This window comes from Orbicella franksi, chromosome 13, assembly GCF_964199315.1.
Source record: "Orbicella franksi chromosome 13, jaOrbFran1.1, whole genome shotgun sequence".
Lineage (NCBI taxonomy): Eukaryota > Metazoa > Cnidaria > Anthozoa > Scleractinia > Merulinidae > Orbicella > Orbicella franksi.
The window spans coordinates 7,551,424-7,579,315 of NC_138157.1; the positions used below are offsets into that span (position 1 = coordinate 7,551,424).

Consider the following 27,892-nt stretch of genomic DNA (forward strand, 5'->3'; position numbering starts at 1 on the left):
CGTTTGTGGATATGTAAGAATTATGTAGTGGAAAAGTAAACCTATTCAAGGCTAATCTTCATCTGTCACATTTCTTTTGTAAACATGAGCCTCCGACCGCGAAACAGTTTCTCTCCACCTATGTCCGGAAATGTACAAACTCAATGACTCATTGCAAGTGCATTCCTCAGAACTAAATTACTACATCTGCTAACTGCGCTTTAATATCCACCGATGTCAGGTACAAGGGTTTGCACTCAGTTTATCTTCGATTGCTTCTCGCTACCGGGGGGCGGTTTTCAAACATTTTCGTAAATAAACATGCTGAGCTGAGTACCGGAAACTTCAGGTTGGATTTAACCCGTCGTAACGTTATACTTTTAGTAGTAGGCAAGGAAACTCCAAACTGAAATCATAAGATTAAAAAGGTCTTGAAATACAGTTTCAGAGCATAATTGGCTGTAGATCAAATTTATCGTACTTAATAACTGTACATGATCGAGAAAGTTTTCCTGCCCTCGACGTCTACCCTCAACGTGACAAGAAATTAAAGTGGATCGAAAATAAAATTTGACTTACTGTAAAACTGTTACTTACTTTTTTTTTATTTTTGCTACGTTTTATTTGTACCTGTGTATAGATATTTGCGAAATGCTATACAAATGCAAACAATCGGCTAAAGATCACATTTATCATAGTTATAACACGAGTCTCACCTTCATCGATAACCTTGTTCGTCTGTTTTATCTTTACAACGATAGCAGGTAGATAAAGAATAAGATTTAACCTGTAACAGTTAAACTTCATGATTGTTTTTGCTAGATAGTGTTTTTGTGTGTATCCGAACACATGAAATGCTAAACAAAAGTAAAGCTGGCGAAGTTAGACTACCAAATAACAACGATATCTGTATGTTATGTTTGGTTTATAAAATGAAGAGTTGAGTTTTTGCCCATTTATAGAAACTTTCTAAACTGGAAACTTGTCTTCGGACAACAGAAAAACCATGTCAGGATTTGCTTTACATCGCTACCAGATGAAATAAATTAGTGAAAATAATACACTGGCTGGATGAAAACTACGGGAACATTACTCAAAATTACTCAATCAAGGTTTCAACCAGTACCATCGAAAGTCCTTGAATAGACTAACCAAAAACTCTCGTTCAGGCGGCTTCCAACAAAGATGGAATATTTTCCGATCCTGTCTACTAGTAATAATTGCAATGATTTTTTTTTTTGGCGACTACATATTTTGTCTGTTTATTAATTAGCTAATCGGGTTCCACGATTGTTCTCTGATTGGTTTGTTAACCTTTTGAGCCCCAATTACGCGTAATTAATATGCGTAATTAATGGTCGTGCTCTTTGTACCACTTGTGACGTCATCAATTTAAATGTCATCAGATATTCTTTATAAGCAGATAGTAGTACTAGGCTAGGCCTTTCCCTACAATGGTCAGGTTTAGATATCGACGACATTCCGACGTCGCAAATCGAAAACGTTATCAGTTTCGGTGCAAAAACGGTGGTAAAATGGTCCAATACGCCTATGATTGATCAAGGTCTATTCTAGGCTTCGCCCGTAATTAACATCCAACTTTTCACGGCAGCCAGAAAGAACATGCAACGCAAAAGGTAGCCAGAGTAAAAGGGCCGGGAAAAAAAGAAAGGAAAGGGGCAACAAACAAAATTGAGAACAGTTGATGGCAAAAAAAAAGTACAAATTTTGCCTTATGCGTATGCTTGGAACTGAAATATTGCGCAATTTTGTACCTAATCCTCGAAATAATCCCTCCTTTTGGTAAAAAAAGCTTTCTTAGCAAAACTTAGGCTTATTTAGCGTCATGGCAGCCAAAAAACCTGACTAAACGGTTAAAAACGGTATTTTTTGGCGAAAGTCTGGTATTCAAAGGGTTAACAGGCTCTCTTGAAAGATAAAACAACGGAAAGAAAACCTCTCAGAAGAGAGTGGACTGAAGAAGCTTTGAAGCATCAGTCATAGCTCTTGGTTTTATTTTATGAGGACATCAACGTAAACCGAAGAAAATTAGCTCCATATTTAGAGGTTTCGCTATTATAGATTTGACGGATGCGTTGTTTTGCTACTGCGGGTTAACGCGGTTTTAAAGATAAAATCCGCCGGCTTAACTTTGGTAACGGATATACCAAGCTTTCCGTGAGGCACGATTGATTTTTTGTTTCTTTGAATTCGGAAAAATAGGAGTAAAATTTAAGAAGGCCAGGGGAAACTCTCTCTGACTGACACTCAACTATGCACGCGAAGAAGAAAACTGCCAAATTCAGTTATCGATTTGCACTTTTAATGTCTGTAATGAAAATTTGATCTAGCAGGCTAACAGATTTTGGGGGATTTTGACCACTCTTTAAACTTAAATGCTTTAATGCGTATTGAACCCCAGGGATTTGGTACTTTAAACTGAAAGATCGTCAAGGATCATAAAACTACAATATATATTGCGTGCCTAGCTTCAGGTAGGTCTTAAGGTTTTACGAGATATCAAGCTTGTCGGACATGCTATCTGCATACGGTAGGTTTGTATGTATAGATAGGTCTTAAATCACAGACGTCTTTGAACCGTTTTCACCAAGAGCAAATCTCCGCAACGTAGTTACTCAGTAAAAATGTTCAAACGGTGCATCCGTTTCGGAATTTATTTGCAAAACAGCTCTGTGTTTTCTATGATATCAGTTAACTATGAGACACATAGAGAGTACAATTGTATTCGGCCGACCCTCGATGCTATGTAAGAAGAATGTGTGGTGAGACAACAAAACTTGCATGCAGTTCGCTAATCCCAGATTTAAAAGTATCCGAGTGGATTTTGTTTATTTTACCGGGACTCTGTCACACTTTTTTTTAATGGCATTCTCTTGCTCACGAACCTGTCTTAAAATCAACTGTCATGATTATTTACAGAGTGGAAAGACACACCATAAATGTGTACTGAAAACATTGCAGACCTCAACTGCTTGGCGGTTTGTCATCTTTGCCTTAATCATGACCTTACTCCTCAGTCTATGTGACGGAAAAAAGACTCAACCGCACCCCAGTGATGCCCATTTATTTCTTATGGGACTAACTGGTAAAATTTGTTTAAAACAAGACAATTTCTCTTTGATGACCTTCTTAAATGCTGTTGATCGTTATTATGTGTATGTGCTGGTATTTCATTACTAAATTGTTAGGAACCTTAATGCTGATCGGGATTTAAAGGTTACAAGTTATCGGAAGTAAATTCTTATTTTCTCTGACGTCAACTAAGATCACCTACGGACAAAATTCTGGTAATTTACATTATCCTGCTTGAGCGAAAAACAAATGATGAAAACTGATGAAAACAATAGGGATTTGGCTTTCTTCGAGTGCCCTACTCGGAAAACTTCTTTTCGCGCAATGATCTTGTTTGCGTGAGTCGGTCGTATTTTCTCACGGTATCATAAGTGAAAGAAAGATTTGCTTGCTTTTTCTGCTTATAAGTCATCGGAGGTCATTTTGTCTTAGAGGACACACGTAGTGGAGAGTTGTTGAACTAACCCTAAACGTCGCATATCTCAACTGTACGTAAGGACTTGCCGCCACTGTTTGAGTTCTTCAACATCATCACATTGCAATCATCATGGGATCGCGGTTACTCCATATCTGTTCCTTGTGGAACCCTTGCAAGGGAAAACATTTCTGAACCTTATTAAAGCAGATCACGGAGCCTTGCCGGCACTTTCCGGATACTGTTTTTATTCGGAAATATCAAATGGAATGACCTGCGTCCTGAAGCAAAATAAAAAATCACTAGTTATCATGTACCAATCCAATAAAAAGAAAATGGAATTTTTATTGCTAACTGTTAAATGGCTTTCAATTGGCTCCATTCAATGAGCATTCATTTGCTTGTTTGTTTGTTTGTTTGTGTCATTTTCCTAACAAAGAAATCGTCAGTGGAGGAATTGATCTCTCAATAATGTTCACGTCTTTCATATCAGCTGTCGTCTTTCAAATTAAACTCCACTATTATATTAAGACACGAAGCTGTGTGATCAACTCTTATTCAGTGCATGCCAGACTGTTTGGATAATTAGGTTTCCCATTTGCGCTTAAGCTCACTGATAGCATTTATTCCCTGAAAGCCAGTTGCGGTTACTGCCAAAGTTTTGGCAAATCAAGTTTATAAAGTCTATTTTTTCAGCTGAACACACTTAATAAATTGGCGGCATAGAAATTGGAGTTCGAATTATGGGCGCCGCACGCAACAGTTTTTGTAGTTTTGTTTGGCCGTTTTTTTTTTTTTTTCCCGTATGGCGAGGTTAATTTTAAAAAATATATATGCAAGTTTCAAACAACGGCGCGGTGGCCTCATGGTTAGTGCGCTCGTCTCCGGATTGAGCGGTCCGGGTTCGAGCCCTGGCCGGGGACATTGTGTTGTGTTCTTGGGCAAGACACTTTACTCTCACAGTGCCTCTCTCCACCCAGGTGTATAAAGGGGTACCGGCGAACTTAATGCTGGGGATAACCCTGCGATGGACTAGCATCCCATCCAGTGGGGAGTAGAAATACTCCTAGTCGCTTCATGCTACAGAAACCGGGATAAGCTCCGGCCTGATGGGTCACTTGGCTCGCATGCAGACGTTACCTTTTTCAAACAACAGGCCCTTTAGCTGATTAAAGTATTAACATAGTTTTCTTTCATGGCTTTGTTTATCTTAACAGCCTTCTAGACCACTGAAATGATGTGCCAACGTACAGTCTTCGTTGACAAAAAAAGCATCTATAGAATACCTGCTTTAAAAGCTGCGTGGGACACGCAGAGTAAATTGAGGCAGTTCTTCAGCAACTGCTTTTGACAGCTACATCGATCGGACTCGGCCAGTGGCATTGGTATGGCAATTCAAACTCACTAGTTTTTGGAACTACCAACGAAAAAAGTCAGTTTTAAAACAATAGTTTAGGCTAATGGTGAAAATCGCCAAAAGGTGATGGTTAACCACCGTGGAATAACGGTGGCCAAGATAGGGGAGAACGAAGGCGCATTAGGACAGAACGATATAATTACCCTCGGTATGTTGAAACTAATCCGGTTTCTTTTTGTAGTTTTATAACCTTTTACAACGTTTCCAACGCAACCTTTCAATGACTGCACCACGGTGAGCAAATGACAGACTTAACTGGAACGAAAACCTTTGATCTTTGTGAGTAACATGACTAAATTAACCTTAAAAAACATAATCTACCTTTATGAACTGAAAGAATTGCTATTAGGCTTAGACTTGGTGGGAACAACTGTTAATTATACATTCCACAAAGTTTCGAGGTATCAAATAACAATATATAAATATACACAATTTTGCCCGGTAAGTTGATCATCACAAGGACAGGAAAAAGACCGTGAACTACAAAACCTCTTTGTCAAAACGTTTATAACACATCTTAAATGCCGTCATGAAATCTATGCCATGAATAGAACACTGTACTCGATGTAAAACAAAACACAAAACAGCTAGGGGTTTCTAATCCGATCGGGTACGAAATGATATCACCCCACCCTAAGCAAACTCCTAAAAATTAGTCGGGCTTAAAAGTGAGCAAGGAGGATTTGGAAGGGACTGAATGTGGAGGGCCATCAATTTTTCCCGTTGTCCTCAAAATCGAGCAATCAAGTAGATGCATGTGATGTGTTGATTAATTATGTTCCTTATCTTTAAAACACAAACCTTATTTACGAAGCCATAAAGATCAACTTCAAATGACACGGCTTCGTGTGTGTGCTTTCTATTTTCTCGGTCGTCAAGATTTCCGGAGTCCTCGTGTTATTTTGCTCATTTGGCAGGACACTTACATTTTCTGTTATAGTAGTTCGCTTCCCGGGCGGGGCGAGGGGGGGGGGGGGGGGCAAGGGTACTCCTCAAAGTTTTTAGTGGGGGTGTGCGGGCCGAACCTTGAAACCTGTACCCTTTTATTTTTCAGACCAAAATCTGTAATTGTCCACACCCTATTTCAGACCTGCGCGAAAAAACGACATCCCATATCAGACCTCTAAAATTAATACGCAGCTCTAACCAGAATTGGCTCCCACTTGCGTAAACAGTTGAGAAGGGCTACAAATTTGCTAATGTTGATGCAGAAAAAAATAGTTCCTTGTAAACAAAATACCCAATGCCAAGCCAGAGTGAAAAATTTACTCTATTTCAGATCAAAATGGTCGAAATCTATACTTTTTACAGACCAAAACCCCTCAAAAACCATACCATTTGGGGCCTCGCATATACCTACATAGCCCAAATAAGGGAGTACCCGCTCGCGTCATCCCAAGTGTATTTAAAAGGCATTGGGAAGCTGTTGATGGAACATGGAGAAAATGCTTTGGGAGTGGGACCAGCGATGGACTAACGTCCACTAAGAACCATTCGCGTTGATCTGAAGGTGGTTTTTTGTATGTTACCATAAGCCTGTTCTTATTAATACACCTAAGCTTGAACGTTTGAGTAGCGATCAGTAGCGGTCAATAAATGTGATATCCTAGCTATCAGGTCTGTAATTTTCACCATTCATATTGTGCATAGTTTTACTGAGGTATCTCAGAGTCAAAGACGTTAAGGTATCAGTATAACCCATTTGACCATCCGCGCGCGGTCCGCTCTAGCGTTCGTGGCTTTAACAAAAACCCATATAAACCGTATATTTACTGGAAGCTTAATAACTACAGATTATGACCTGACCTGTTTAAAACGGTAAAAATTTGCCGTGTTTCGAAAATGTGAATATATTTACAAAGCTTCACGAACCCATAAATCGAGGTATACGCCCGCTAAATTTAGGTCGGAGAAAACGATTAACATGGCATCCATTTCTTCACACATTGACCTCAAAAACCGTGTCTCAGATTTTTGGCACATGCGTTTGTTATTATTTTACAAGAGGACAAAGTTAGAAAAAGCAAAAAAATAGGACTGCCCGCGAAAAAAAGGCATAACTTTTTAATGAAGAGAGTAATCAGAATTCGCAGACACGGTTTTGTCGGCGTTCGTTCTGACAACATTCTCTCCGAATTTCAGCCAATTTGGTCCAAGGGCTGCCGACCTGGAACTCGAAATGCACGTACAACTCGCTTATTTTTTACTTTCGAGAAACAGGGAAAAAATAAAATTCGGCGGCATCCAAGTGTTACGAGATTATCACACCAAGGGAGACACCGCAGAGGAATCAACTTTCTGTATAACAATAGGACTGTGACAGTTAACATGGAACAGGTACAAATTTCCGCGACGGCGCGCGGTAAATTATTCACCAGTGAATAAACCGCTTTTTCATGTGTGAAGTCAGAATTCCAAAGTTAGTAAACGTGAAATTATCTTTTGATTTACTATATTAGCGTTCGAAATTTTACGTATCGGTTGACTAATCTTCAAAATTATGACCATGTCACTGTTAACATGCCGAAGGCCCGTAGAAGGTTCCCGAGAAAATGCAAGCGCACAAAGGGAAACGCTGGAGAGGACGCCGTAAACGGGACTACATCGACTGATGTTAATGCAAAGGCAAAGATACTGGAAGAAATGACAATAGCTGGGTAAGAAAAAAAATGTTGCACTGCTGATTCTAATTTTGTACAATCGATCTGCCTTTCAATTTCGTCCACTTCTCTTCGTCAATCTCCTCTGCTTCGACAGTTTCTTGCAACAGTATTTTAGCGCGGCTTGTGCTCATTTCGGCTTGCTCGCTGGCTTCGTGATCGCGATCGTTGTCGCGTTCATCCAGCAATTTTTCTTGATTGTAAAACGAACCCTTTGCCGCTTTCCGCTAATTTAGCGGCCCACTCTTTGTTGAAAGTGTTTTTCGCCTTCTTCGGCTTTCCTTTAGCCGATGAAAACAGGCAAGATCGCTCTGTCTTCTTCGAAGACATCCGGCACTGATTATGGCGCGCGAATCGCGTGTCAACTCAGCATGATCTTGATGTCATGTGACTTCTTGCCTCGATAATTAATTTATTTGACAGAACTTGTCAACTCTCAATTAAGTAATTAATATGCAAAACAATCTTTCTCGCGCAATAACTAGCGGCAGATATAAGATTTTTTCGTGGAGTTTTTTTTATCTAAAAGATTACTTTAAGATTTATCCAACCGCTTAAAAAAGTAAAATTATGCAAAATTGCAAATTTTCCCCTTACTGATACCTTAATGGAACAAGGTCGATTATCTGAGGCGAAGATTAAAAACTATTTTAATGAGCTAATTATTGACCTTTTAACTTTTTAATCATTAATAGCTCAACGGTCAACACAATGCAGTTACTGTTTTTTGAATAACAATAGAACTATTCAAAGCAATCCGTCGAAGAATTCACAAATGGATAATAAATTGAATTGGCCGAGACATTGTGGAACAAAACTGTGGAATAGATTGAAATTATGCCATACCGAACTGCTCAAGATATGAGTCTTGCGCTATGCTAAGAATTGAAAGTTGGCGATAACGGAGCCAAAAGTAATGAAAGTAATATACTTTGATTACAACTTTAATCTTTTACAACGATTTTGCTTTGCGTGTCGGCAAGGTTAGAATTGATGGCTGAAAAAGTGATAAATGACTTTGACAGTCAGTAATTTATTTCGTTTCGCTTTTCTTGAAATTAAAGTTGCAATAAAAAGGCGAAGAATTGTTTGCAAGCCAAAACGGTTCAACTAAGTATGCAGAACGAGCCAATTTCATGAATGTTAAATGGAACGCTGAAGGCGCTTGTCAGGTAATGGGCTTTCAGCTGCGGTTTTATTACGATTCTCCTTGGAATATGAATCTGTTTAAACCTGTTTGTTTTGTAACTATTAACTGTGGGGACCTTGAAAAGCGGGCGGCAAGCAGAGACAATGCACGATTTTATTCAGTGAATGTCAACCTCGCTGACAAACTGATCGGTTCTCAGTCTAAACTTGTTATTAAACTTATCTGTCGTCGTACAAGATCACCGATCATAACTCTTCATGCAAAATCTCTCAAGGCATAACGCTTGTTTAAAAAGAAAGGTGTAAATGTTTGCATTTTCTGAAAGACATTTAGTAGCGGCTTGAAGGGGGTCTTTCTCTTTCTTTATCTTAGTTTGTAATCAAATGATTGTTGTTAGTTGAATTATTAAAAGCAGTGTCACTAGGTGAGCATCAAGTTTGGCTTCAGACAAGAATGATGCATTTATCTTTATTTGGATGATGAATGATGGAGATTACAAATTATGCCTGCTAAACTATTCACGTAAGCGCGTGTATTTATTAATTAATGTGTCTGCTTGTAGGGTAAAATGCAACTTCATATTTCCTGGATTCTGCTGGTGTCGAGCGCTTCTCTATCATCTGCTCAATTACCAAGCAACAATGACGACGAAGGTAACTAACAAACTGAGATTTGCTAAATTTTTATCTATAGGACTGTTACTCTGCGACACAGATCAACACCTGGTCTTTAGTTAACTTAAGTTGCGTGCAGCCCGAGTTCAAGAGCGTTGCTAGGAAGTTAATCCATAAGAGAGTCTGTGAAATGGTGAAACTACACAATTTAACTTAGGGATTCCAAAATTTTGATGGGGGCTGCCTTGTCGGAGTTATTCAAAGTCAGATATACTCTTAACGTTTGACCATCATATTTTCGGGCATTGTGTTAAAACACGCGATGCAAGATAGTTTCGTAGCCAGGAATATCGAGATGCATCTTGTTGTAGCGTCATTCAATTCAACGCTTGGACGGCTCACAACCATGGTACAAGATTTAGAGCGCTATTTTGCTGTGTTTATAAAACCTCAATTCCCGGGTTAACGAACTTTGCGTGAGATTCTTAGAAGTTGATGCAGCGCTCTGTGGGGGTCCTGTAGGAGCCGAAACTACTCTCTTGTCATAGAACATGCCGCTGCTCACGAAGGTGGGGAGAGGAGAAGCTTCACTTTCCGAGAGTCACTACTAATCTGACTAATTGGTTCCAGAACCCGTCAGTATAGAAGACTCATAGAACGCAGACTGCGGACTGCAGATTGGAAACAGCGGACCATGAATAAAATGCAGACTGTAGACCGTAGACTTTTTAACTGAATTGTGTTACCATTTCCATCATTGAGAGCTAACCGTAATCAGGTCAACTGGTGCGTTATTTACGATAACCTGAGTGATATTCAGGCTAATCGGAGTACTAGGGCAGACTTTCGCTTCGATTAGCCGAAATAATCCTGTTTACGGTCAGCACTCGATAATGGAAATAACATGACATATACAGACTTTTTTTTTGTTTTAAATTTTAAACAGTCTGTATTCTGCAGCCTGGCTGTCAATCTGCATTTTTAAGTTGTCTGCGGTCTGGGTTTTACACTGGCCGGTTTCAGGAACGTTAAGTTTATCGACGTCAAAGGAGCTGTCAAGATCTTCTGGGTCATTTTTCTAAAGTTCAATACAATGATGAACATGAAAAGAAGTAAAATGAGCGCGATAAACTATGAGGAAGATCAAGGCGGACGACAAAAGAAAATGTTTTCAATATAAGCTGTCCGTCGAAAGATCCAAGCCTACTTGTGCTATAGTCAGTTTCATCATGAAAGTGCCCTGTTTCTTTGTAGGATGCCATGAACGTGGCAATGGTGCTATATGAATAAAATTATTATTGTCGTTATGTTATACTTGACACTGCTAACTACATTGATATAGCGCCAATCCACTAACTGTCCATGACGCTACCCTATAAAAATGAGTAGTAAATAGTTATGCCTGAATAAAAACGAATTTCATTTTAATTGTATGTTTGAATAGAGGAAGACTCCAGCCCCAGGACCATGCCAGACTTCTGGTTGTATGGAGACATTAAACTAACTGATCACCAAAAAGCTCTGCTCGATGTACCGGTCGGCGCAGATGACTTCGTACACCAGCGAAAACCGCCGGCCGCTACCCGAGAGAAAACCCTACTGTGGGAGGGAGGAGTCATTCCTTATGTGTTCGACTGCAGTATGAGTAAGTTAGCTCCTCAACGCGAACGCGTTTCACTTGGAAAAAGTTCCAAATAAGTTGTTATTATTTAAAAAGATTGAGCTGAACCCGATTCATTCAATATGGCCGCCATTTGTGAAATCGGGCTGAGAACACAGAAATTCATCAACCGACTGCGCATGTCCAGGTCGTGACAAATCCCCTTGAACAATTTCACAACGTACGTGAGTTTTTAAGAACCTTTCTCTCTGTGCGAATGTGATGGTAACAAAGGCCAATGATTTAAAGGGATAATATCATGGAGATTTGATCCTTTTTGGTCAAACAGTGGTGAAATTAATGCGGTACTTTCCTTTGCGCAATCACAGAAGATATGCTTACTAGTATTAGCTTTAATGACTTTCTCGAAGTCGTCCTCATGACTTGCTAAGATCACAGACATACTGGGAATTTGGGTCTTAAATATTAATGTTAATTTTCTCTCCATTTTTCTGTGATCGCGTTACTTTATTGCTCACTCTCTGCATGTTTTCCTGTTTTGCAGAAAATATGCCTGAACTTCAGAGTATTGTTCGACTGGCTATGGATGACTGGGAATCTAAAACGTGCCTCAAGTTCGTGGAAAGAACGAACGAAAAGGACTATGTCACTTTTTTCAGGGGATCTCAGTAAGAACTTTTTCTTTTTAGTGTTAAATTTTGTCTTCTTTTCATCTTGAAATATGTTATCTGTTTTATCATATCATGACAGCGCTATTTCTACAAAGTATAGAGGACCTCTCATGGGGAGGGGGTGGGGAGGGGGGATAGCATGTTCCGTTGATCTCTTTTCCTCGTTTGTGCCCTATCTATTTTTTGTCAAAGAGCTATCACTCAAATTAATCTCGTTCCCTTGAAATATATGATCATGTTCCGTTGTTCTTCAAACCCCTTGAAGACCCTCAGTATTTCTTTATGCGAAGGAGCGTGCTATCCAGATATGTAAATTCTGAACGCGCGCTCTGAGACAAATTTGGCTAATTTTCATCTTTTGTTCATCAGTTGACAAATACACTTAAAAGTGGTTTGCTAAGAAAATTGCCTTTTCTCCTTGTGATAAGGATTTAGGGGATGCGCGCAAAAAAGCGATTTCTGTCTAAAGCTGCTGTTTCCTAGTTAATAGCATACAGGCAAACACTACAGCATGCTGATTGGAGGAGAGCACGTCAATTATTTTAATCCAAAATAAGCAGTGCGCAAAGTCGAAATTGAGTGCACAAAGTTGAAATTAAGAGCAAAAAGTTGACATTGAGTGTAGAAAGTTGAGATAAAATTGCATGTATATTATTAACAAGTAATCAAATGATTTTTTACGTGTAATTTGGGATGAATAAGACTACAAATTGCACTCGCCCTCGTGCAGTTTCCTTTAAATTTACTTGTCGTTATTCATTCCAATTTGCACTCGAAATCATTTGATTACCTATATCAACGGTCATCTCGAAATAACCTCCCCTATAAGAACAAAGGAACTAGCTACTCTTTCAAAAACCTCCCTTACCCCAAAGATGTATAACGCCATCCTCGGCACAATTCACTATCCAGCGTATCGGGTAGTTTGTTTTGTCAACATTTATCCTCTGCATAGCGCGTTATCCCGTGAATAGCGTTACTCTAAGGGCTAGAGTTTTAGTCGCAGTATCGCATGAGCTGAGCAGTATCCTTTTTACATTTCTCTATACTTCCCTGATTCCAGTTGTTACAGTACAGTGGGAAAAGCGCGCCATGAACGCAGGGAAGTATCTGTTGGATCCGGGTGTGAGTATCATCACGTGATGGTGCATGAGATAGGTCACGTGATTGGATTCTGGCACGAACAGAGCAGACCCGACAGAGACCAATACGTGAAGATAATTTGGAAAAACATCAACAGAGGTCAGTTAAAAAAATAATTAATTTTCAGCGCGTGACAGAAAAGAAACAGCAAAACATTTTCCGGTGTCTCATTGTGTCTGTTTGTTGTTGTTGTTGTTGTTGTTTGCTTGTTTGTTTGGTTTTTCTTTCTTTATGCAAGGACAGTTGCGCTCATAAACAAATTACAATCACTCGACGCCAATGTTCTTTTTTCTCTGTGTTTCTCCAGGTTGGGAGCACGCCTTTCTCAAACAAACATGGCAAGCCGTCGATTCTTTGAACACGCCGTACGATTATTCCAGCATCATGCATTACAAATTGAACGCCTTCTCTCGATCATCAAGAAAAAAAACAATAGTACCCCGAAAGAATGTTCGGGCCCGCCCCTATAGGAAGATTTCCAAGATTGACGCTCTTCAGGTCAAAAGGATGTACAATTGTGATGGTACGACCTTCCAAGCTTTTCTCTCTTAATTCTTTGTCAGCTGGATCCCTGGGTGACTACAGGAGGCGCGGTGACTGGACTCCAGATCGAGACGTCTGGGTTCGATTACAACCTCGTTCCAAGGGGCGGGAAGGAGAAGACCCTGGGAACGAGGTTGGGCTCGGTTTGAGCTCTGTCGGAGGTGTTTGTGCTGTTCAAGGCACTTTACACTCCTAGTGCCCTTTCCAGTCCTTTTAGGCAGGAGAGGAAATGGGAGCGGGCAATTGAAAGGGCAACTTGAAAAAATTCTGGGATAAACTACGATAGTCTTGAATCCCATCACCGGGAAATACCATTACTCCTTCATATTTCAAGTTGTTTAAGTCGAATTATCAATCTCAAACATGAGTTTTCAGTGGTGTTACTAGATGGAGGTGTGGCAAAAAAGACAAAGGCATTTTAATAGTTTCTAAAGAAAATAAAGGGATTCAGTAGTAAAGATTTTTTATCTTTGATTTTCGAATGACATCCGCGATATTTTTCTCTAGGTAAGAATCGATCTTCTGCAAATACTTCGAATATCCAAGCAATTAAGCCTACAAGACGAGCCGTGACGAAATCTGAGACTGGGGACTTGGTAACCATTAGAGGACCCAGTTCCCTTTCAGAAAAAGGTAAATAGATGTGACTATGGATTAGAGAGGGAGTTAATTATTTTTAAATGATTATGATCAAAGGTTGACACATGTTTTTCTATAATATCCTCAGTGGCGAGCAAAAAGAACCAAGATCCAAACTGCAAAGATTTGAGTAAGGCTTGTCCCTATTGGGCCAAGAAAGGTTTCTGTAAGACGCGTCGTGACTTTATGCTGAAGGACTGCAAACTAAGCTGTAACGCGTGTAACATAGGTAAGCTTTATGTGACCAGGCGTGACACATCGCACAATGCAAAGGAAGTGAGAAATGATTTTTCTTATGATGTGAAGTAAATATGAAATAATTCATATTTGAACTTTGGTTGTAGATGAAAGTGAAATTTACTGCGATGATCATTCTTCACTTTCGATTTTTCTTGTGCTAATATTCAAACGATTGTGACTTGCTTTATTCCAGAGAGTGATCGACGGGTTATCCCATCCCACAATAGTACAGATAACAATAACTTGGAGTTTTGTTTTTGATTAACCCCCAAATTCTGAACAAGTAAAAAATAAAAACAGAGGTGAAGTTTAATAGCTAGCTACAATCTTGCGCGAAAGTCCTAAGGACACTTATGTAATTTAACGAATTATCTGTTTTACCACTGAAGTTTGAAAAAAGCGCTGCTTTCCTTTTAAAAACGCGTTGCTCTTCCCTCTCCCCACCCAATACAATGTTGAAAATCAGAAGAAATTGCAGGTAGTAGTTTTTTTATGGGGTGTGGGGGGCGAGGGTAGGCCGGTGAAGTTGTATTCGCGTCTGGCGTGTGCCCAAAAACACTAAAAGTGCAAATTTGTCCCAAAACTTTTGTCAATGATTGTAGATTTTAGGTTCAGCGGTTAATTACGTGTACGATAAGAGTTTGAATATGATTCTGTCACTTTAGAAATAATGTTTTCTTTTCATCTTATATAATATTACCTGTGCAACCTTTTTTTTTCTCTTTTGACAGAAGCTGAGACTAAAAAAGTGTCTGTGGAAGAATGTATAGATACCAAGCACGCTTGCGCATTCTGGGCTAAAAGCGGCTTCTGTGAGAGTCGGCCGGACTTTATGCACGTCAAATGCAAGAAAAGCTGCCGTGTTTGTAGTAAGTTTTCTTGTATTTGGTTTCTGTTTTGCCCCTCTTCCGATAATGGCGGGGACGGGGGAGGGGGGGGGGGGTGGGGGGAGCTTTTGAGGGTCTCGCCAACTTTAACTAAAGCAATGAACGCCAAAATTGGTGATTTTCCCTAAAATATCTGGGAACGATTTGGTATGACTGTCATTGGTCAAAGAATTTGATGTTTCCATGGCAACCAGATTTTGATAAGCATGTTTTTTAAAAAAATTTGAAGTTTCGTTTTTTAATGAATAAAAAAGACTTGATTGGAGTAACCTTTACTATTTTAGTTATTTTTATCTATTATGAAATTCAAAATGGCAGAGTGTTAAAACCCTTGCCCCTTCTTTCTTCCTGATTTTCGCGCGAAGAGCACGGTGCACCGACGTAGTCTGTAGGAGTCAACATACAACTGATGTTAACAAACAAATTTTATCAATTGTTAGATGAAGACAGATGCATGGATCGCGATCCACGTTGTCGTGCTTGGGCGAGATGGAAATACTGCACTCACGAAAAATACAAGAATATCATGATGCGGGCGTGTAGGAGGAGTTGTGCGTTTTGCGTCGCTGGTAAGTTGCTGGTCTGACTAATTCAGAGGACAAATTCCCCTTGTGTTCTAGCGGTGTATTCGTCGGGAGGATTTCAGAATTAACTCTTAGTGGCTGCTTCTGGCTGTTCGAAAGTCCTTCAGCGGTACTTTCCCGGCTAGGTTTAACGAGTAGTGATAGTAACAAAAAAGGCTTAAAAGTCAATTATAAACAATTATTGGATGAGCTTTTTGTACCATCCGGAATAATCAAGGTCGAGGTAAGAGTTATCAGCCGAAGCCGAAGGCTGAGGCTGATTACCCTTACCGAGACCTTGATTATTCTGGATATCACAAAAACCGAATCTAATAATTGTTTTATTATACATTGAACAAAAAAAAAATGGAAGTCGTGTTTTTGTTTCTTCACTGACAGCAAGCAACACAAAGCGCGCGAACTTGACATGACATGCACCGAGGTCATACATGACATGATTACCCGTGACCTTGAGTACCCTTGACATGATTATTGTATAATCTGCAGCTAGATGACTTCACAGACACTGATTTCGAAAATTCACTCTATGCTTTCGGCCAATCAGAAAAGAAATAGTGTTTTCAATGTGTAATACACCGCCGTCGTGGATTTCAGATGAAAGGCCAGCGATCGAAATGTTAGGATTTTCCACTTGCTCGTAACACAGCAGTTTCTTTGAAATCAGGAATAGCTCTGCAACTTGCTGCGAAAGACAGCACTATTGATGGGTAACTATTAGTTGAATTTAATTTCATAAGTGTTGAACACTTATGAAATTGAATTTAAAGTTTCCTTGGCGCTAATTCTGTGCTGTTTTGTAATCTTCAGTGGCAAGAAGTGAGTTTATACTGTTTAGGCCCCCTCCACATTACGCCGAAGAAATTTGTAAAAACGCGGCATTATTTCTACGGTTTGCCCTACCGCCGGTCTACACTAATCCGTCACGAAAACGGGGCTTCTCGAAAACGCTCTTCAAACCAGAGGAATTTGAAAACGCTGGCTTTGCGTCTTAGTGTGGACGAAAAACATTTTGAAAACGGAGCTTTTCGAAAACGATGACGTCACGATAATCACGTGATTTTCCTGACCGAGTTTTTCTCAAACAGAAATCCAAAGTCACTGATGATTTTTGCGTTTTCAAAGTTCCCCGGGAAAGTGTGGACGGGGCCTAATTAATCGAAGCGGTTAAACCAGAAAAAGTGGAAAAGCAACACGTCTCGGAAGTTAACTGACTTAAATATTAGCTGGACAGCGAAATATTATTATTTTGATACAAAAGTACAAGTAAGTTGATAGGCGCTACCGTTGAACATATTCAGCTACATATTCGAAAAACAATAGCCTCTTACATCTTGCAGGCATTTTGTTTATGTTAGTTCCGAGAATTTGTGATGCTGATCATGAAGGCAATATATCCCCTAGCTAGTCGATGAGTTTGTTTTCATCGTACTGATATGGTAAAGAATGTTTCACTGCCGATAACTCTCTCAATCTTCTCAATTTTTATTTCAGAAACCCACGATTGCAAGGACCGTGAAAAGTCTCGCTGCCCGAGGCTTAAAGAAGAAGGATACTGCGAGTCAACCAATCCTGATGAACGGTTGTCAATGAGAAATAATTGCGCTTTGACATGCAACTTCTGCAGTAAGCAACTTTTTTTTTAAGGAGGCTTGCTGTTTGCCTGGGAAAGGGGAACTCTCTGTTTTCTACTGGCGGGGTTGTTCCTAGACCTCACGGGTCGCTGAATTCGAAAATGGTGTTTTAGCACACTTTAGAGTGTTCCATTAAATTTGTAATTTCATAGTTACTACGTACTGCCAGTATATGTCATGGAAAGTAAGTTGCAAAATGCTGCCATTACCAGGAAATGACTAATTTATGTTCTTGGAACCACGCCCCAACAAATGGAATTTTAGGGATGTTGTTCAAAGTAAGTGACGAAAATCTCTGTCACTTTATGTTAAAGTAGCCTGCCTCGTGCACTCTACCCCACCCTCTCCCCCTCACCCTTACAATTTCTTCTCCACTCGGTCTGAGTATTGGAAAGTGTGCGGTTCATTCATGCTAATTTATTTCCTGAATCTTTTTTCTAGGAAAAATTGAAAACGCCGTAGTTAAACAGAGGTTGTCTCCCTGTGTGAATACTTTCAAAGCCTGTCATGGCTGGTCCAGACTTGGTTACTGTTCTTCCAACAGTAAAGAACGTTTTATGCGCGAGTACTGCAGGAGTAGCTGTAACTTGTGTGCCTCCATTGATCCAGATTACTTAAGTACGTCATGTAGGCTCACATTTTGTGTCCATTCATATTCTTTGGAGTATTTATTTCGTACACAGGTGGTTAAGTACATAAACCGTATTTCTATCCAGGGTCTATGTCTGAGTAGTCGCGACCAATCTTTCTTTTTAACTTTCTTTTTTGCATTTCTACTTGACGTTTAACGTCGCGGCCCCGGCCAGGGTCATTGTGTTTGTGTTCTGTTGGTCAATACCCAGGACTCTCTATCCACCCGGGAGGATAAATGTCCCCAGCGAACAAGTAGGAACTCTGAAAGTGCCGACTGGTCATATGGAGTAACCTTTGTGGGACTAGCGTCCCATCTAAGGGGAGTAGCCATGTTCCCGAAAGCTTCGCATTACGAAAACGGGGTTAAGATCTGACACCGGTCGTGTGATAAACCATGTGGCTCTGATCCTTAGTATTAGAAAGCCTAGAGACCGTATTTATTAGGGACGTGACTTAATTTCCGATTCTTTTTATGATGATGACGACGACGACGACGGTGATGATGATGATGATGATGATGACGATGATGATTAATGTTACGTTGTTTGTTTATTTTCATTTTAGCTGAGAAATGTTTAGACAATGACATCTTGTGTGAAGATCTTAAAGCTCGAGGATACTGTGAATTAGAGGACAGGAAAACGTACATGGCATTCAACTGTAAGAGAACTTGTAACCTATGCCGCAGAAGAATAGGTGAGTCCTGTCCTCTGAAAATCGCGAGAAGAGAGGTGTAGTTAATCTCGTTCCCAGCCGCTATCTCACTTTCGAAGAATAAGATCTGGAAATGAGATTAAGGAACGGAACCGGAAAAATCATTCAAGCGAAGTCAAGAACCAAGAAAAACTCAACTCACGTGCTTTTTTTGTTTTGTTTTTGTTTTTGTTTTCGTTTCTTTCTTTTCTTCACGTTTCACTGGTTCTCTCACATTCCTGGAAGCATGGGGCGAGAAAGTACGTATCAAAATAAGGAACACTTAGGATTATTTATTTTAGTGAGTTTTTGTATTATTTTACAGCTTTGATTTGATCAACTGCGCTAGGAGCCGACTGCCAAGCAACGATGAAGTCTTACTATCATAATATTTTTTTAACTAAATTTATCCTCGACCAGTTAGGGCTTAAAATCGCGTTCATTTATGGGCATGCTTCGTGTGTTCGTCGAGACATCCTTGATTTTTGAAAATTTGAAATTGTTACCGATTGACGAAAATTCTTCTGGTATATTTTTTATTTAATCCTCGGTTTTTTTTCCTTTTTGAATACACTAGCAATGCCTACACCATGTACAGACAAACACAGGTATTGCAAATACTGGGCTGCTCGCGGTGATTGTCACATCAAAGCATTGTTTATGATAAAACACTGCGAACGGAGCTGTAACCTCTGCGACTCAACTGGAATATACGAGATAAGTAAGCAGATATTGACTTAGCCTGCAGTGCAAGCGTTTTCCGTGTGTTCACGAATTAACGATATTAGCTCGCGATCGAGTAGATTCAGCCTGACTCCCACTACCTGGGACGCCTTTTCGTCTCTCCCCAAGCTTCTTCCGGGTTTGAATCCAAGATGGCACTCCCTTAATTAAAATGCGTTCGCTCGCCAAAACACGCCTGCATTGCAGGCTAATATTCACTGATACTCAAGTGGGAGGGTGGAATTAATTATCAGCTAACTTTTCGGAAGTTTGTAAGTTATCGTTTATCACTTTTAAAAATTTCAGCCCATTTCTTGACTTTCCGTAACTTTTCTTTAAAGTTTGCTGTCTCCCGTGACAACGTTTTGCTCGCCTTTTCACAGATACACCACGTCAAAAGTCGCCATGCTTTGATAAGCACAAAAACTGTCCCAAATGGAGCGACAGTGGTTACTGTGATATTTATTCCAATTACATGTACAAGAAATGCCCACTCAGCTGTGAAGCCTGCTACCCAGGTACATGTAAACGTAGTCAGGTGATCGTATAGTTTGGAACAGTGCTGTGGAAACTTTAGCCTGGCTCGAATTTTTCAAGTTAATTCTCCCTATAAACGTATTTACCCTTGTTACTTTTTTATTGTTTGGCTTTTTCATTTGACAAAATCTTTGTTCTCGAAACGTTCAGTTTTCGAAAATTTCCGCAAAAGTAATTTTTACCTTTACGAACTTCAAGCCGATAGTTCCCAAATTGGCGCGCGTCACTTTTCCGCCGATCTTACATAACGGTTTCATTGGAAAATCGTTATTTCATTCATTTAATAGGCCATTTCCGAGTTACTTTGTGCCTCTGTTTCAAAACGATTCCGCGTGGAAAACGAACTGAAGACTCGTTTTGTCACCGAGGCAAAAGGCAACTCGGGAACGGCCAATTAACACCGAACAACTGAGTTTTTTTTTTCTTCGGTTCTAAAGCGTGGAATTTTGTTCTTTTTGATTCCAGAGGAGGAGAATAAATCGGTGGAGCCCTGTAAGAACAAGGGGGATGACGCTAACTGTGAACACTGGGCAGGACTTGGGTTCTGTCAGAGGAGACCTGAAATCATGATTGACAAATGTCAACATGCTTGTAATTCATGTCCAAAAGGTTAGACAAAAGTGGTTAGTTGAAAACCATTGAACAGTTACTTTAACGTTATGAGGATGGGAAAGTTATTTGAGCTATTGAACAGTAATGGAAACTAAGTAAATAAAAGAGATTCCTCATGCTTTTCGTTAATTTTCTTCCGTGCAGAACCGGTCAAAGTTGTACCAGCTGAGCCGAAGGGTAAGTAAATTGTACGGGTTTTTCAAAAGTTCTAGACTCAAGACCTTAAGTCAGGTTGTCCAAGAATGTTCGTGGAGAGCTTACTTTTTAGATCCAATCTATCAAACACGAAAGACCGTGTTTGACCACATTTCCAAACACCGAGGAGAGAGATGAAATTAAGAAGCGCAGCGGAATATTTTTTGACGAATTTCGAGGTATTTCGAAATTTGGTCAAACACTGTCTTGAGTGTTTGATATGTCTTCTTAATCGAAACTAAAACTCGTAAAAAACTATGCTAATGAAAAGCAGAAATTCAAATACCATCACGGTGATGATTTCCTATGTTTAAACCTGATAAATTGTTAATGGTTTTAGGCAATTCCAGTATAGCCCAGATGTGAGGCTCTTTGCTGCGTTCAGTAACCTGTATGAAAACTTCCTTTATAATTCATATATTTGGAGGACTGTAGCCTGGTTTCTCCACGTTGAGCCCCTTGTGCCCCACGTCTTGCTTTGGTCTGTGGTAACCCTAGACGTCTTAGCCACTAACCTGCACTACTCTTTGTAAAAATGACCTCGCGCGGAATGACTTGATGACTTTTCCTCTTTACTATTCATTGTAGGTATTAAGTGTAAGGAGGCTTGTAAAAAGTGGCTTGAGCAAGGACACTGTTCGACTAGATGGAGAAATCGATGCATCAGGACTTGTTTAGCCTTAGGATGTGATGAGGAACCTGTTAGACCCGCGGGTGAGAACCTGACACAGACTTGTCCGTCTACAGTGTAAACCTGACATAACTAGTATTTGTAGTCAACATTTGTTTATTCTATGGGATATCAATCAGCCAAGTAATCCTTCTATCCAAATACAATTAAGGAAGTGATCACAAACAGTTAATTCTACACTGATATGATTTCTGAAGTCTCTATATCTATATCTTCGAGCCAAAAACGTACAGCATATTCCTGTGCTGTCCAAACTACCGCTTTGATGTTACACGTCAGAAGCGAGCCACGATTGATTGATTGATTGACTGGCCGACTGACTGACTGACTGACTGACGGACGGACGGACGGACGGACGGACTGACTGACTGACTGACTGACTGAAGGAAGGACGGACTGACTGACTGACTGACTCATGGACTGACTGACTGACTGAACGACTGACGGACTGACTTACGGACTGACTGGCACACAGACTGACTGACTAAATGTCTGACTGACTGACTGACTGACTGACTAACTAACAGGCTGACTGACTGACTCACGGACTAACTGCCTGCCTGACTGACTGACTGACTGCTTGATTAATTGATTGATTGATTGACTGACTGATTGACTGGTTCATGTATTAATTGATTGATTGATTGATTGACTCACGGACTGAGTGATTGATTAATTGATTGATCAGTTAGTTGGTTGATTAATAGAATGATTGATTATTGATTGACTAACTGATTGACTGACTGATTGATTCATCAATATCATTGATCGATTGATTGAATGACTGATTCCTTTGATGGATTGATTAACTGATTGATTGATTGATTGTTTGATTATTTACTGGTCATCACAAGTGATTTAAGAATGAAACTGAATGATAAAGGCGTGAAGGAGGCCGCAAAACGGCATTAGCAAGCAGAAAGGTACTTTAGATTGAATTTCTTGTTTAATTTTTTTTTTTATGTGCCACATAGGAACCTGTTCTCAGCCTCTGGGTGCGGGATGGAACTTCACGCTGCCGGACAGCGCCTTTAATGCATCTTCCAGCTTCTTTTCAGGTCAGTATGGAAAATCAGATGACGCTTCTCTAGACTTGTAATGGTGGAGTCCCTTCCAGGCGTAGCAATGCAATGCTTCTCTTAGGTGTAGCGCGACATGAACAATTGAAGGCAATTCCTTGGTGTTATAAGTGACGTAAATCTTAAGGTTCAAATTACAACAACATTTAACTCAAAATACCCATACCAGAACGGAATTGCTTGAAATTTTCCTTGGAATCTCATTAGAACAGTATTTGGTATTAGTATTTGGTGTTAGTGTTTTTCAGGTTCTTGTCCCAGAAGTCGCTAGGCAGCACGACACCTCTTGACCTGACGATCCATTTTCCAAACCCTTCGATTGACGTCTTCTATTACTGAACAGACGCACGACAACAAGGAATCTGTTTTATATAAATGATAATGACGTCATCCATGCGTCAGTCCTCAAGTAAATCATAAGTAAAAACCAATCAAAATCATGAGACCTTTCTCCATCCTCCCTCACCCCAGCCACTCCCTCCTCCTCCAGCTTCTACGAGGAATTCGCAGACATCATACCTGTCTGTAAGAGTGACTGCTATCCAATACCGGGGGTATACTGTAAAATTAGTTTGCGGATCTCTACGGTTTCATATCAATGTCACTTAGCTTGCTGATTGCTTCTATTCCAGGTTCGTGGGACTTCGGTGCTTACAACGGTCGACTGTATAAACAGGACGATCGCATTAGGAAGAGAACCGGCTGCTGGTGCGCAAGAAATAAAAAGAAAGAACAGTGGCTCCAAGTGGATCTTGGGAAAATCAAGTTCGTTACAGCTGTTGCCACACAAGGTAAGATAGATAGGGCCTTACCTCGTTTTCATGTGGGTCCTCTTATCTATACTGTTTGAATTGGAATTTGGAGATGTTTTGTTTTTTATGAGGAAGCGACAACCAACAACAAAGTCGACCCACATATGGCACCAGGGCGGAATCGAACCCAAGCCACATTGAAGGGAAGCGTGCGCTCTCACCACTGCGCCATCCCTGCTCCCCTTAAGAAGTCAAGTTAAAACCTATTTTACTGCAATGAAGGCAAATCTTTATAGGTAAATTCGATGATAGTGCTGAATTAATTACATGATGTAATTTTTTTTTTCTTTTCGGTAGGACGTGATAAATATTATGAGCATGTAAAGTCATATGAACTAGCTTTTAGTAAAGATGGACAAAGGTGGAATCGATACAAAGAGAACGGCAGGATTAGGGTAAGCTGTTGATATTCATTGATTTACCTTGATTTGAATTGAACGGGACTTTAACCACTCCAGCTAATTCATTACGCATCACTTATCGGAATCGTTTTTTGTCTCATTTCTCTTCTCAGGTTTTACCGGGGAACTGCGATAACTTTACCCCAGTGGTCAATAGGTTGATTAGGCCAATCCAGGCCAGGTTTGTCCGGTTTTATCCCAGAACGTATAACAACATTTGTATGAGAGTAGAGGTGTATGGATGTAGCAGGCACAAAGGTAAGGTCCACAGAGAAATGCTGGCAATCATTGACACGACTTCATGAGTTAAGAGACACGGGGCCGCTGCAAGGGGTCTGAAACAAAAGCTTTTTCTTGTTGTTGCCTTGACCTCAAAGTAATTTCTTTTGTTGTTGATTTCTTTTTGGGGAGCAGGGATGGCGCAGTGGTTAGAGGGCTCGCTTCCCACCGATGCGTCATAAGAGGGTGTCATAAGAGGGTCGAGTTAGTTTGTTGTTTCTCGTCCTTTCTCTGCGGGTTCTCCGGTTTTCCTTCTTCCTCAAAAACCAACATTTTAAATTTCCAATTCGATCTGGAGGCCGTGGACGAGGAGTCTCTCCGTGGGATGTGCCACTGGAAATTCCTATTTGGGGAGTAATTGATTGATCAATTTATTAATTGTTTATTCCCCTAAACCTCGGCGCTATGTTAGAATTTTAATATATCGAAATTGGTCAATAGCGGAAACAGAATACGTTCCAACCGTTAGAAAATATACTGTCTGTTAATGTAGCATCGTGATTGACTGATTTTGTAAAATTAATTTTTTAAATGGAAAAAAACTAACGTCATTAAACTGTAATAATTGTTCTTTCTTAAAAGAAAAAAAAATAGTTACTGATCTTAGGGTATGTCTCACTCATGTAATAGTAATGTATTTTGTGTGGAGGCGCTGTGGCCTCATGGTTAGTGCGCTCGTCTCAGGATCGAGCGGTCCGCGTTCGAGTCCTGGTCGGGGACATCGTGTTCATTGTTCTTGGGCAAGACACTTTCTCTCATAGTGTCTCTCTCCACCCAGGTGTATAAATGGATACCGGTGAACTTAATGCTGGGAGTAACCAGCATCCCATCCAGGGGGGTGGGGGAGTAGAAATACCCCAGTCGTTTCACGCTACAGAAACCTGGATAAGCTCTGGCTTGATGGGCCACTTGGCTCGGATGTAGACCTTATGAATGATTTTGCAGTTTCCATGCGCCTTCAGCTTGTACTTCTCTACACATGGAAGATATTTTACCTTTGATTTTCCTGGACTTAGAAATGAAGTGAGCAAAAACTCTCCCTTGCAAATATTTCACTATTCACCATCTTCTTAATAGGTTATGAAAAGAAGAAAGCACCACCTCCCGTATGTGGATTACTCTGATGACCGGCAGACGACATCATCGACCTGGAACTCATACATTCGATAGAGCAAGTAGTTCGCACGCGCTGTGGAAATGCTTCGGCCGCTGACTGCCGATTTTGCGGGCGCGGGGAAAATGGCGGGAAAAAGGCGCAGCTCTAAGTATCTGTCACGCAGTCACTAAAGTCTGGTTTTCACTAGCGACGCAAGCACAAGCGCAAGCACAAACGCAAGCAATAGGGATACCCAAGTGAAAACGAAATTCGACGCAAACACAAGCACAAGCAAAATCATCAGAACATTCCAAACTTTTTAGGCGCAAGGTACTCTGGATCCAGTGCTTTCATTGGCCAAACGTAACCACGTGTGGTAAACATTCTTGTGCTTGTGTTATGCCTAAGCGATATTTCATTTTCAGTTGTTGCATCCCAAACGCAAGTATGAGCGCAAGCAAAAGAAAAAGGAAAAATTTGGATCCTTGAGCTTATTCTTACGCTTGTGCTTATGCCTGCCTCAAGGCCGTTTTCACGGTGAAATAAGAATTATTGTACCTGCGCTTGTGCTTGCGTCGCTAGTGAAAACGAGGCTTAAAAGAGAGTCTTAATCGCAACACTAAGATTTTTTCACTTAGTATAGACCTGATTCAAATACAGACGTAGCATTTTAACGTGCTGTTTCTTTGCTTTATACCACATTATTAAACGTGTTTCATATCATACAAGAAAAACGTTCCACGTGCCTCGTATTTGTGTTTATTTAAAAACAGATTTGCATGTGTTCTCTGTGTGTAGCGCAGACAGAAAAAAAAAACTTCGGGTGACGGATTCACTACGAAAATAAGTATAGTTCCCCTGTTGGTGTTTAAAATAGCGGCTAGTATGTCAAGCAGTGATCCGTGAAAAAGGGACTATTCAGCTATTCATCACCAGGGCCGAGTTGTTCGAAAACCGGTTAACGCTATATTAAACCCACGATTAAAAGTTAATAGAAGTATTAATTTTTCCTGAATAAAAATGTTTATCACTACTTATGTTTTGTGGAGTTTGAGATTTTTCAAACTCAAAACAGAAGGACAAACAATATATAAATTGGCAAACATACCGAAAGGTAACAAAACTTAAATCAAAATTCTCGCTAATCCTGGGATAACTTAATCGGGTTTTGAACAACTCGGCCAGGGTGTGAACGCGTAGTTAAATAAATACTAGTTATTTGTGTTAAATTAAAATAATTGATATTTGAACAATATGTTAGGAAATACTGTAAGCTTTATGTGACTATCCAGAACTTAGCTGTGGTTTTATCCTGTATCATTAGACTATGATTTCTTACCTGTACAAATTGCATTCGTCCTTCGGGCTCGTGCAATTTGGTTAGCCTTTGAAAAATTTACTCGTGCAAATTGCACTCGAAATCATGTGATTACCTATACTAATCACTGGTCGCGAAGGAAATTGTTAGTTTTTTTTTCCGAGAATCTCAATGTTTCCAGAGACCGCGAAGTCGAGGGAAACACCGAGATTCCAGGAAAAACAAAACTTATTGTTTCCTAAGGGACCAGTAATTAAGTGTTTTGTTGTATAGCTGGTGTTAGTGTTAAGTATTAATTACCCCCAGGTCAAAGTGACTTCTTGCTATACTATACTAGTGGGGCAGCGGGTGACATTTATATTTGACCATTGCCTCGTGACCATAAATCAATCAATAAGAGTACGCGTTAGGCAGCGTTGACATTACATTGGAAAAATTTGAGAACGCAGCTTTATTTCTACGGTTGGACCTACCGTCCAACCTAATCCGTCACGAAAAAGGAGCTGGCCAGTGGGTGACTGAGGAGTTTGAAACGTGCCAGCATGTTAGTTGCTTAACCTGTAGTCTCTGGTATGTAGCATCTCTGGAGGCCGCAAAATTCTAAGTTGACGATAAGGAAGGGGAAGGGTGCGGTCTGCGTTAAACGTCCAGATGACGTGAAGTGGGGAACAAGTTAATATGGCGACCCCCCCTAGACTCTGCGGCGATGAATCAGTTGTTTCACTATGACATCCTATTAAACCTCATTGCTGATAAGTCTAAGGTATCCTGTATGTTTACATAACGTTAATTTGTGGCATTTTTGAATTGGTATATTTAATTTATAGTTTAAAAAGAAGTTAACAGTTGGTTAAAATTACTTTTCATAATAAGCAACCGCAGTAAGAAGTCTTCAGTCATTATTTGCGACCAAACATGAGTTTTAAGTACTGTAAATTGCAGTATATTTCATTAATACTTATCTTAATTATGTTCTTGTCGAGTTCCAACAATTGTAACCGCTGGCGGCACACATCTCCTGCTTGTAATATTTTTGCAAGGCAAGGCTTCTTTTAGCATTTCAGGCGTCTACTTTTGACTCAAGGAGACGGCTGAAATTCAGGCAAGGCTTCTTGCCAATCTAGCAACATATACCAAAGCGATTTTTTTCAGTTTACAAGCCGTATTGTATCGTGACCTGGTTAGTATTTTCACTGGTTACGAATTGAAATTTTATTTTGGGGCATACAGGTGATCTTAACTGAAAAGGTCCCGAGCCTCTCTTACTTTGCATGCAACAACGTGCTTTTACGTATTTATGCAAAAAAGGGATCAGACCAATCTTTAGCCATCTTGACAAAACAAGACGGCCTCAAGAGTCCTCATGGGCCCGATGAGGATGAGTGAGAGAGTGTTGGCGAAACAAGCTTGGCCATAAAAGATTTAGAACATGGCATATCCGTTCGCGGAGTAAGTCACATATAGTTACGAGTTAAAGATAATTTTTTGAGAGAATGTAGTTATTATTGCATAATGGGGTACATTTTATATGGCTTG

General features: G+C 40.1%; 1 protein-coding gene across 4 annotated transcripts in view; it reads left to right on the forward strand.

Moving 5' to 3' along the window:
- LOC145466064 (uncharacterized) overlaps positions 1 to 26,039 on the forward strand; it is a 31,995-nt gene extending 5,956 nt beyond the window's left edge. For 2 of the 4 annotated variants that reach the window (XM_081449843.1, XM_081449845.1), the window contains exons 2-23: positions 9,277 to 9,367; positions 10,773 to 10,973; positions 11,494 to 11,617; positions 12,684 to 12,862; positions 13,071 to 13,286; positions 13,814 to 13,939; positions 14,034 to 14,174; positions 14,917 to 15,054; positions 15,513 to 15,641; positions 17,148 to 17,279; positions 17,729 to 17,905; positions 18,485 to 18,616; positions 19,191 to 19,334; positions 19,720 to 19,854; positions 20,339 to 20,482; positions 20,630 to 20,662; positions 21,269 to 21,394; positions 22,346 to 22,429; positions 23,083 to 23,241; positions 23,560 to 23,657; positions 23,777 to 23,921; positions 25,020 to 26,039. In XM_081449843.1, the coding sequence (XP_081305969.1) occupies positions 9,277 to 9,367; positions 10,773 to 10,973; positions 11,494 to 11,617; positions 12,684 to 12,862; positions 13,071 to 13,286; positions 13,814 to 13,939; positions 14,034 to 14,174; positions 14,917 to 15,054; positions 15,513 to 15,641; positions 17,148 to 17,279; positions 17,729 to 17,905; positions 18,485 to 18,616; positions 19,191 to 19,334; positions 19,720 to 19,854; positions 20,339 to 20,482; positions 20,630 to 20,662; positions 21,269 to 21,394; positions 22,346 to 22,429; positions 23,083 to 23,241; positions 23,560 to 23,657; positions 23,777 to 23,921; positions 25,020 to 25,066 (2,901 nt within the window). In that variant the 3' untranslated portion in view covers positions 25,067 to 26,039. Of the gene's footprint in view, positions 1 to 5,880; positions 7,562 to 9,276; positions 9,368 to 10,772; positions 10,974 to 11,493; positions 11,618 to 12,683; positions 12,863 to 13,070; positions 13,287 to 13,813; positions 13,940 to 14,033; positions 14,175 to 14,916; positions 15,055 to 15,512; positions 15,642 to 17,147; positions 17,280 to 17,728; positions 17,906 to 18,484; positions 18,617 to 19,190; positions 19,335 to 19,719; positions 19,855 to 20,338; positions 20,483 to 20,629; positions 20,663 to 21,268; positions 21,395 to 22,345; positions 22,430 to 23,082; positions 23,242 to 23,559; positions 23,658 to 23,776; positions 24,359 to 25,019 lie in introns of those variants that run through there. The other 2 variants (XM_081449844.1, XM_081449846.1) reach the window with 2 other exon arrangements.
- The last annotated feature ends 1,853 nt before the right edge of the window (positions 26,040 to 27,892 follow it).